Source organism: Photinus pyralis, unplaced genomic scaffold, assembly GCF_008802855.1.
Source record: "Photinus pyralis isolate 1611_PpyrPB1 unplaced genomic scaffold, Ppyr1.3 Ppyr1.4_LG1, whole genome shotgun sequence".
NCBI classification, from domain to species: domain Eukaryota; kingdom Metazoa; phylum Arthropoda; class Insecta; order Coleoptera; family Lampyridae; genus Photinus; species Photinus pyralis.
This window is the reverse complement of record NW_022170249.1, coordinates 56066060-56077777: the sequence shown is the minus strand read 5'-3', so window position 1 is coordinate 56077777 and position 11718 is coordinate 56066060. Positions and strand designations below refer to the sequence as shown.

General features: G+C 36.7%; 1 protein-coding gene across 1 annotated transcript; it reads right to left on the bottom strand.

Moving 5' to 3' along the window:
- Positions 1-10321: 10321 nt before the first annotated feature.
- Positions 10322-11146, bottom strand: LOC116163606. Its single transcript, XM_031477626.1, has one exon. It carries the CDS (start codon positions 11144-11146, stop codon positions 10322-10324), a length of 825 nt encoding a protein of 274 aa, XP_031333486.1.
- Between the last annotated feature and the right edge of the window lie 572 nt (positions 11147-11718).

Genomic DNA, 11718 nt, shown 5'->3' with positions numbered 1-11718 from the left:
AATTCATAGTCAGCATTAACGAGAGCCATTAGGACATTGCTGGTGAAGCCTTTATAATTGTAGTAATAGGAACCATTATTACATGGTTTTACAATTCTGACAATGCTTCCCATCTAATGCTTCACCGCAGTTTGGAGAATTCCATCTTGATTCAAAATTCTTTGCTATTTCTTCCCATTCCTCTGTGGATTTCGGAAAAAAATTTCAATTTATAGAAATGGGACCGAGGAAAGAGAGGCCTCTGTAGAAATAATATCGCCGACCCCGGCTCCTGCAATCAAAGTCAAAAAAGTCGTGAAGGCTAAAAAAGCTCGCCGCGAGGAAATCAGTCCGGTTCCGCCATCAAGGGTCCAAAAGACGAAAACTATGGCAACAAATGAGGCTCTGCTGCAAATCGGCAAATGAACGTCCCGTAGCCAAAAAACGCAATGTAACAGCTAACCGTTCTTCAGCGCTTATACACTGTCGCATTCTTGTATTTTTCCTTTCTATGTATGGTTTAACAAGGTTTAATAACATTTTAAAACATGAATAATCCATTCTCAAAATTCTTAAGATCGCCAAATGAGGTTTTTCGAATTTTATTCAAAAGATTCGTGTGTGAAAACTGATTGCGTTCTAATAGCCACTCTTTCCCCCAGAATTTTCTTTTTTTTCTCACGGGGTCGTTCAAAAGAATCATTATAATAATGAATACAGTCAGTTTCTTTATTTCTGACGCACCCAGGCTAGGATTCATGTCGCACAGCAAAAATTGAGAACCACCTCGGAACAGAACTTGTTTCAAAGTGCACGCAAACCTGTCCGGTTGAAATCTACTCCAAAATCGGTAGGTGTGTATCGAACACGAAGTTTCATGTGTGATCTGGACCTGACAGTCACTGATTTCAGTTCTAGAACTATAGAAAAAGCCTGAATAGTGTGTATCGAAATATAATTGATCGCGAATCCAAGCCGGACGGCTGCCTTTAAGTGGATATACACTATTAAGCTACATTACAATCACAACATCTGGACCGTTTTCCAGAAAACCTGTGATTTTAGAGAGGCGAGCGCTTCCAGCAGGATATTTGTACTATGGAGGAGGGATGCAGGGCTACCGGAATATACATATGTTGATTACTGTTGGAGCTTTCATAGGGAGTGTTGGTAGATCAAATCGTATAAACGAAAATTCAATTCAATTTAGATGTAATTGATTTTATTAAACATCTACATTTTTAGAAATAAAGCTCCTACTTCAAATCTGAACTACTGGGTTCACCCCCCCCCCCGAAAATAAATTCTTATAACGTAAGTAAAATAAAATAAAATAAATATAAAAAATTAAAATCGTATTGGAATCGCTTTACTACTCAAAAAAGAAAATTCTAAACTGCAAAATCACCTTTTCATTCCTTTCTGCATTCAAGATAAAAAAATTCCTTTACTAATCACAACAGACAACACAATAGTAGTCAGTCAAGAACTGCGTGCGAGTGACTTACGCCGACTCAAGGTCGGGCTCAAGATCTGCTGAAAACGTGAAACGCTCCCCATCGCGAGTAAAAAAATAGTTATATTACGGCAAGTGGCGCGTATGAAACTATAGGTGTAGGCGCGTAGCATATTGAAATTGAATTGTTCTGTGCTGCTGTGTACTAACTTGTTGATTAAAAGTAGTAAATAACAGACTAATATAAAGATAGTGATTAGTATTTGTGACGTTTTGTGAAGAATACTGTGTATATGTTACGGTCAAAGTAATTAAAACGGGCAATATTCATAATGCCCGGGCAATATGAATAATGCATAGCTAGTTTGGGCATTGTGATAAATTCAATTTAATATATGGTAATTTATTACTTTGACCGGGCACTATACATAATGCCATTCTCTGACTGGGCAATGCACTACACATAAGCACGTATTAGTGAGTCACCGGTAGACACGTGGCTAAAGGTTATATTTAAACATTATTGCGGTCGCAGTAGTTGTGCAGTTTACTACGTAACGTGTTCTTGTTCACATCCATCGATAGTATAATACATTACGTGCGGTTTTTGGTAAGTGTATAAATTCAAACGTTATATGGTGATGAATATACAGTTAAAAAATCGATTTTTAGATATGGATCAATCATTGCGTGATATAAACAACCGTTTCAACTTTCGATTAACGGAATTAATATCAGCTAAGGGTCGAAATACTCAAATTTTTAACAAAAAGGCGTATTTGGAGATGATACAAAGTGTAAAATCCTCAAAGAATAAACAAACTTCGAAGTTGCCAGAAGATTACCAGCGTTTAGGGAGATATGACGTAGTAACAATTGGGGCCATTGAAAAACTGATTGTCCCCGTGAAAGAAGGTAATTTGATGAGATATTATGCGCACACTGAAGAAATATTTCAAATATTACATGACACACATGTCTCCATTGGTCACGGTGGTAGAAACCGAATGGAAAAAGAATTGAACCTTAAATATAAAAACATTACACGGGAAATGATAGTGATTTATTTGAACTTGTGTGAATCTTGTCAAAAAAAACAGAAGGTTCCTAAGAAAGGTCTAGTAGTTAAACCTATCTTGAGTAAAGATATGAACTCTAGATGCCAGGTGGATCTAATAGACATGCAGTCTCAGGAAGATGAAGGCTATAAGTTTATCCTCGTTTATCAAGATCATTTAACCAAATTCGTGCAACTGAGACCTCTAAAAACCAAACGTGCTCAAGAAGTTGCTTATGTTTTGCTAGACATATTTACTATATTTGGCGCCCCGTCTATCTTGCAAAGCGATAATGGTCGGGAGTTTGCGAATTGTGTGATCACTGAACTTTGTGACATGTGGCAAGAACTAAAAATGGTGCATGGAAAGCCTAGACACTCACAAAGTCAGGGTTCAGTGGAGAGGTGCAATCAAGATGTCGAAAATATGCTGAGTTCCTGGCTAACCACAAATAAAAGCAAGAAGTGGTCAGAAGGGTTACGTTTCGTTCAACTGATGAAAAATAGAGCTCATCATAGCGGCATAAATTGCAGCCCATATGAAGCCATGTTTGGTGTGAAATTGAAAGTTGGACTTAAGAGTTTTGTTCCTGATGATGCATTAACGAACCTTAATACAGAGGAAGACTTGGAGGCTCTTTCTGAGGCAAGAGATACTACAACACCAGATGTAGACCGCAATGCGTTCGAGGAAGACTTGAAAACCCATCCTGAGACAAGCGATACTGCAATAGCAGTTATAGACCGCAATGCGTCTAAGGAAGACTCGGAGATGGAAGCCCTTTTTGAGACAAGCGATACTTCAACACCAGTTATAGACCGCAATGTGCCCGAAAAAACGACTACACCTTCAACGTCATCTTTGAGAAATATTGAGCATAAAGATATTGATGTCAACTCGGAATTAACTTTGGACAAAGGCGATGAGATAACAATTTCACCACAAATAAGTGAAAAAATAGAAAACACCCGGAAAACGAGAAACATGGCCTGGAATAATCTTAAAAAACAAGCAACTAAAATGATTAATACATCTAATTCGAAATTCCCTGCAGCAAACATTGGTGAAACCGTTAGAGTTCGTGTACCTGATGTCGATCGATCGCGCAGTGATGAACGAAATATTTTAGCTACTGTGATCGTTGTTGATGAAAACCTTTACAAGTTGGGTACTAAATATGGTATATTGAATCAATTATATACCAGGAACCAATTCAGCATTTGTAAGGAAAACTTTATTGTTCATGAAGAAGTGCCGAATGCAGAAATTTCTCTTAGGGAATGTGCAAGACTGTCATCAATCAGTGGAGGACAGGGTTACAATAGATGCAACTGTAAAGGTGGTTGTAGATCAGATAGGTGTCCAAGCTTATTGGTATGTATTCTATTGTATTTTATTCATGTAGATTTACGTTGATTTTGTTTGTCTTTAAGTTTCCTGTCATTCAAGAACTGAATCTAACAATGTTCAGAATCTCATTAAACAAAATAAACTTACAAAGCTGTGTATTAGTTATGTTGCCCTATTTGTACGTACCTACCATTGTAATTATAAATATTACCACGTCAAAGTAATAATTTGCTTAAATTTCTTACTTTGCCCATTTTAAGCATTATTTATAATGCCGGATTGAAAATGGCCTATTAATTACTCGCCCGTAATAGTAATAACAGATGTCTTTATTATTCTGCCCAATAGATGATAGTCATTATGTATAATGCCCGGGCAATTTAATTATTCCAAATGACCTTATCACATTGCCCGCTCATATTGGTCATTTTTCAAAATGACCGGGCATGATTTATAATGCCCGATTCATCACTTTGTCCGTAACATATACACTAATACACTGTCAACAGACGCTGCAGACTGTAGTTATTATAACAGCAGTAGGACAAAAGGTAATAGGTAATACAAATTTTTTCGTACTTCCGAGACTAAAGTGACAACTTCACTCCATTATGACAAGTACTGAAGTGTCACTTTTTGTCCCGCCGGGATTAAATTTGGACGAAAATCCCGGAAGGATGAAATTACTATCAAGGCAATTTCAGTAGGTTGTTCCACATTTTGTATGCGGCACTACTTCTTAAACGCATCGTACTGCTGCTCATATAGTTTTTTTGGATTTCGGTGGTATCAATTCTTTACCTACTTTGGCTGCTCTTTTATCAATATCAAATACACCTTTGTCACCCACTACCAAAATTATGACACTAGCAATGACAGTTTCCAAATTATTTTTGTTACCATAGCATAGGGTTTGTCGTACCAACGCAACGTTCCTATGGTAACTTGTTAAGCAGCGATTTTTTAAAAGAACACGTTCTCTAATTCCATACATATTAAGTGTTTCAGTTTCGGAAGTACGAAAAATATCGTATATACCTTGCGACTGAAGTAGTGGTCTTAATCCCTCAGGTAATTATTAATTATTATATATAAACTTTACCTTCGGGATTAAAAGTACTACTTCAGTCCCGCGGTATATAATATACTATTTTATCTAATGTGAATGTCTGAATATGACACAAATTGATCTTAAAACAAACCAAATGGTTATTTTATTAAAAAAAAGCTGAAGTTTGATGTAAATTTCGTTCCATATTTTGATATGGTGATTCTATTCATTGTCACTGGTATGCTGATGAGTGGTGAGTATCAGTTATGAGTTTTGACTTAATTCATAATTTTGTTTTAGAAAATAAATCGAAATGGCGAAACGAAGTTTACAAAGTTCCTTAACTGATTTTTTGATTAAAAAGAATAAACCTTCTACGACTACGACCATAACCGAATCGACGGAAGAAATTGCAAGTTGCAACCAACCAGTAAATCTGATGCTGCATAAAGATGAAACAACAATGTCTGAAACCAATATCCATGAATTAGACATCGGTTGTTGTTTTGATAAAAAAACTTGATGATGCTCTTAAGTACAAACTATTGACGGCTGGGTGGGTTCCGGATGAAAAATATAAGTTTCCTATATCTACAAAGAGAAACTTAAAATTTCAATTACTGTGGCTAAAACGCTTTCAGTGGCTTAGTTATACTGCTAAAGGTGATCAAGGTGCAGTTTGTAAATATTGTGCAGTCTTCTCATATGAATTTGGTGGAAAAGGAGATCATCAGAAGCTGAACGCATTAGTTGCAAAACCTTTTAACAAGTGGAAAGATGCTATTGAGGTATTCATTCAACACAGTAAAACCGACTATCACAAAAAAAACTCTGTTCTTGCCGATAACTTTATTGGAACTTTTAATAGATCTGCACCAGATATCATGATGCAGCTCGATTCGAGTCGTTCCAAACAAATTGCAGAAAATAGAAGAAAACTAGTTCCTATGATTGAAACAATTATCTTCTCTGGGCGGCAAGAATTAGTTTTACGAGGATCTTCCGATTCTGGACCCATAACTTTGGACCAGCCCACTCATAATGACGGAAATTTCAGGGCGTTACTTCGTATGCGCCTCTCATGTGGAGACAAAAATTTAATTGATCACATTCAATCACAATCGTTGAACGCAATGTACATAAGCCCAATAATTCAAAATAATATCATCAAAATTTGTGGCGAAATAATACAAGATAAAATTGTGGATAAAATAAACAAAGCAAAATACTTTTCGATTTTGATGGATGAAACGACAGATATTTCTCGTACAGAACAGTTATCTCTTTGTATAAGATACATAGATTTTGATCAAGAACACGACACATTACTGTTAATTATAGGGCGACAATTATAAATAAGGATGACACAGGATTTACTTAAGTAAGTATATTGTAAGTGACGGCTTGCTTACATGTCATCACAATTGTATGTGAAGGTCATTAGTCAACTAGCGCTAACTAATGTATCGTCACTTGTGGCTACAGCCACGTCTAATACTAATTCCGTAACATCTCTCTCTAATTTATTAGGTACCTTAATTTGTCTGCCTGAGCGAGTAGTTACATTAAGGTTCGGAGTCGAACCATTGTCATTAGCAGGTTCATTATTAACATTATCAAAATTACTATAAATACAGTAATTATTACAATCATTGCAATTATTATCTATATTATAATCGGTATTAAGATCTACGTGTGTATTATTCGATTTACCATATTCTGGATTACAATTGGATTTGTAAAATTTCGTTATGTGAACCCTATTTCGTCTATAATGCATCCCATCCCTAGATTGAATGATGTAGCTTTTTGGCTCAGGACCAACCTGCGTTATTTTTCCTTGTATCCATTTCTTATCTGATGGAATCTTCTTAAACAATACATCGTCTTCAGTCATTAATTCTGGTAGTTTGGTTGCTCCTCTATTGTAAATGTCTTTCATCCTCTTGTTTCTATCTTCGACCTAATTTTCATAACGATTTACATCTATTGGTTTCGGTAGAAGCAAATCTGCATGAACTGGCAGGGAACATCTAAGACGACGAGACATCAGGAGTTGAGCAGGACTGTTCTTGCTATCGTTTGGTGTATTCCTATACTGTAATAATGTTAGATAGGGATCTCCATTCGACTCGATAGTTTTCATTAGCATTCTCTTGATAGTTCCGATTGCTCGTTCGACTTGACCGTTGGACTGTGAGTGATACGGGCTTGTCGTGATGTGTTGAATGTCCCACTCTTTGATAAAATTGGCAAATTCTACTGCGTTAAAAGGAGGTCCATTGTCTGAAATTAGTGTGACAGGTATTCCTTGTCGACTAAATATGGATTTCAGCTCATTGATGACTATTTTTGCGTTTGTGCCATTCCTAAGTACTGATAATTCAATAAATTTAGAGAAATAATCTATACAAATAAGATATTTATTTCCCTTTAATTCCATGAAGTCAACACCTACTTTGTTCCATGGTATTGCTTTAATTTCGTGTGGCAATAAAGGTTCCTTTGAGTTGTTATTACTGTATTCCTGACACGCTACACATGTCGTTACAATATTTCGCACGTCATTTGACATATTAGGCCAGAATAATGCATTCTTAGCATAATCAAGGCATTTACGTACACCAAAATGACCCGTATGAATTTTAGTTAGCATTTTTGACCTAAGAGCTTTTGGAACCACTAAGTTATTTCCTTTGAACACTAGCCCATCAAGTACATTAATTTCCTCTTGAAATTTGTAATATGGTTTAGTCTCTGGGGAAAGATTACTCTTGGCTAGGGGCCAACCTGTTTGACAAAGTTTTACGATGGTTTGCAATTCCTCGTCATTTTGAGTTTCCTTTCGAAAGGACTCTAATGTTTCAGGTGACACTTCTAAACATGACTTGAGCATATTTATGTGTAACGTGATATCTTCTTGTAAATCTACAATGGAGTCTGACAAAGGCGATCTGGATAATGTGTCCGAAATATACATTTCTTTACCAGGTTTGTACATGACATTGAGATCATAGCACTGAATTTTGAGCATAAACCTTTGTAGTCTTTGTGGCACTTTGTGTAATGCTTTTATGAATAAAGGCACTAATGGTTTATGATCCGTATGGACCGTGATTTTGTGACCAAAGATAAATTGGTGGAACTTTAGACAACCGTGAACAATCGCTAGCAGCTCCTTTTCAATTTGAGCATAATTAGTTTGAGCTTCGGTAAGACAGGCTGACGAGTAGGCAATTGGATTTGATCCATGTAGTATAACGGCTCCTACTGCATTTTGTGAAGCGTCACATGACAAAATTAATTCTTTAGTCTGGTCAAAGTAAGTTCGAACTGGGGCTTTTGTAATTAAGGTTTTTAATTTGTTAAATGTAGCTGTATGATTTGTGTCCCAATTCCATATAACATTCTTTTTTAGAAGAATTCTCAACTGCTGTGTTTCTTCAGAAAAATTTTTGATGTATGCTGACAAATATGTAAGCATTCCCAAGAATCTTTGTAGTTCTTGTGAATTTTTTGGTTGACTCATGTCTACAATAGCTTTAATTTTATTCGGATCTGGTGTCATGCCTTCCTTTGAGAACACATGACCCATGTACGTGACTTTATTAAGACAAAACTGAGACTTATTTAAATTAAATTTTAAATTTATTTCCTTAGCGCGCTTAAGCACCTGCTCCAATATCTCATGATGTTTTTCTTTAGTTAGTGCGTGAATTAGCAGATCATCAAAGTAGACTACTGTGTTAGGGATGTCTGCAAACAATTCAGTCATTGTAGAGTGAAAAATCTCTGGCGCTGCTGAAATTCCAAATGGAAGACGTTTAAAACGAAATCTACCGAATGGTGTGATGAACGTACATAATTTTGAAGACTCCTCATCCAAAGCAATGGTCCAGAACCCCCAATTAGCGTCTAGGGTTGAGAAATAATTAGATCCGTTTAACTGGGATCTAATGACATCGATGCTTGGGAAGTAGGGTTGCCAGATAATAATTTGATAAAGGAGGGCATATGAGTCTAAAAAGGAGGATTTTCTGTAAAAAAGGAGGACATTCAGAAATTAAACGAATTTTTTAGAATATTTTACTTTATTTTAATCATATTTAGCTGAGCTGCCAATTTTGGAAAGAAGTTCTTGGTTTTTTAACAAATAACTGTAAAAATCTTCACATGTCATGTTTTTGAAGTTGTATTGAGTAAGAATTAAAGATTTAACTGATTGCACACTTAGTCTATTCCTCTCTTTGCTTCACTGAGTATTAATTAGGGAAAAAACTCGTTCCACATTTGCATTATGTGCGCTTACACAAAAATAAAACTCGCAGATCTTGAGCAGTTCTGAGAAACATTCTATGTTTTTAACACTTTTGAAGTAGATTGTCCACTGCTCGTGCAACTTCAAATCATAATAATATGCTTCATCTTCATTTGATTTAAGAAATGAAATCAAGTTACAAAATTGATCGTGTAGCTTAACATCGTTCCCTTTTTCGCGTCACTCCAGTAGTCCAGTCCGGCCCGACGTTTAGCAAAAAAGGAGGACTTAGAGTAGGTAAGGGAGGACGGGAGGACAAAGCATGGAAAAGGAGGACATGTCCTCCTTTTGGATACCATCTGGCAACCCTAATTGGAAGGGATAAGTGCGCACGACTCTCACGAAGGATTGCTTTGTTTAAGTTGCGCGGATCTAGGCACACACGAATGCTGCCATTTTTCTTAGATGTAAGGACGATACTGTTAACCCATTGGTTTGGTTCCGAAACGGGACTGATGACATCTAATTCTTGCATTCTGATTAATTCCGTTTTCAGAGACTCGTATAGTTTAAATGGTATTTTACGCAACGGTTCCCTTATAGGTGTCACGTTCTTGTTTATTTGTAGACGACACTGACTTTTTATTAGACATAGACCTTTGAAGACTTCATTATACTGAGTAATTATAGACTGAGTGGACTGGACTTCATATTTGTTAAAAGTTACTTGGTTCACTCTTTTAAGAAGTTTTAGATCGATACATGTTTGTAATCCAAGAATAGGTTTACATCCGACTTTTATGACATGAAATTTAATTATGTGATCACTACTCTGAATATGACAAGTTAAATCGACTTCGCCTGCTAATTCAAGCCTTTCTCCACTTACGGTTCTAACGCTATTATGACTTACATTAATTAAGCCTTTTTTTAAATTAAGGCGACTAAAGTCTGTCAAACTCATGACGTTTGTTTCTGCCCCTGTGTCTAATTGACATAATAGAATAGTACCATTAATAGACACAGGTACTTCCCATTGCGACTTTTTAACAGAACACACATACGAAATTGACCCTATAAATAATTCATCACCTGTATCTACAGTTAGCGACTTGACATTCTTATTTCTAAGACACATTTTAGCATAATGACCAATTTTAAAACAATAGCTACACTTTACCCCATCTGCTGGGCACCTGAATCGAATGATGCTGACCACACCTTTGACAGATATTCTTTCGATCTCGGCTTACCGGACTGGGAGACGTTGTTCGTCTAATGGACGGTGTCGTTCGTCTAGTGGATGGACTCGTTGACCTTTGGTGTGCACGATTTTTCCACCTGCGCTGACCCATTTCATTGTGACTTGTGTTGTAATGAACTGCTCCTACGACACTACAGCTAGCGGCTTCGATTTTGGACAATGTGTACGTCTTAGCCAATTCAACAGCCTTGTCGAGTGTGATTGCACCTTCAGATATAATTTTCTGTTTAACTTCTGCGAATCCGGAGTTAAGACCACAAGTAAAGATGTCTTTAACTAGACTTTCGCGCAGCTCCGTAAAATCACACGTTAGACTTAAGTTTGATAATGCTGTAACGAACTCTTCTAACGACTCACCCTCAAGTTGACGTCTCGTGAAAAATTTGTGCCTCTCGATGGAAATGTTTGTTTTTGGAGTGAAGTGTTTCTCGAATTTACTGATTAAGTTGTCATAGGTTACACTATCGATGTTGACATCGAAACTATTGAAGATTTCTAATGCTTCGGGGCCCATGTGGTGCAACAATAAAGCCACCTTGCGACCATTCTCTTCCCGTTCAAGACTTGTCGCTCTCAAATATATCTTGAATTGGGTGAACCACCTCTTCCATTCATAAGACAGATTCTTGCTGGCGATGTTAAGATGTTGGATGGAACATGTAGATCCAGCTACCTTGTTTCTAGGAGTGGTAGCAGCGACGGTAGCAGTTTCGACTACTTGATTTGGCATGACGACGTTTAACGACTACAACTTAAGACAAAGACACTTCTGACACCATGTTAATTATAGGGCGACAATTATAAATAAGGATGACACAGGATTTACTTAAGTAAGTATATTGTAAGTGACGGCTTGCTTACATGTCATCACAATTGTATGTGAAGGTCATTAGTCAACTAGCGCTAACTAATGTATCGTCAATTGTGGCTACAGCCACGTCTAATACTAATTCCGTAACAATTACGAGAAGATTTTTTGACATTTGTAGCTGTCGATAGTACTACTGGTAAAAATTTAGCTACGGTAATGTTGGAGAGTTTTCAAGAACTTGGAGTAAATTGCACTTACATGGTTGGACAGGGTTATGATGGAGCTGCTGCAATGAGTGGGAGTTTTAATGGTGTGCAGGCTATAATTAGAGAGAAATATCCAGCAGCCATATATGTGCACTGCAGTGCTCATTCTTTAAATTTAGCTCTTGCCCATTCCTGTAAGGTTCAGAGTATCAGAAATTGTATCGGAACAATAAAATCTATTGCAAACTTTATAAAAATATCAGCTATGCGCACTGAGATGCTAAA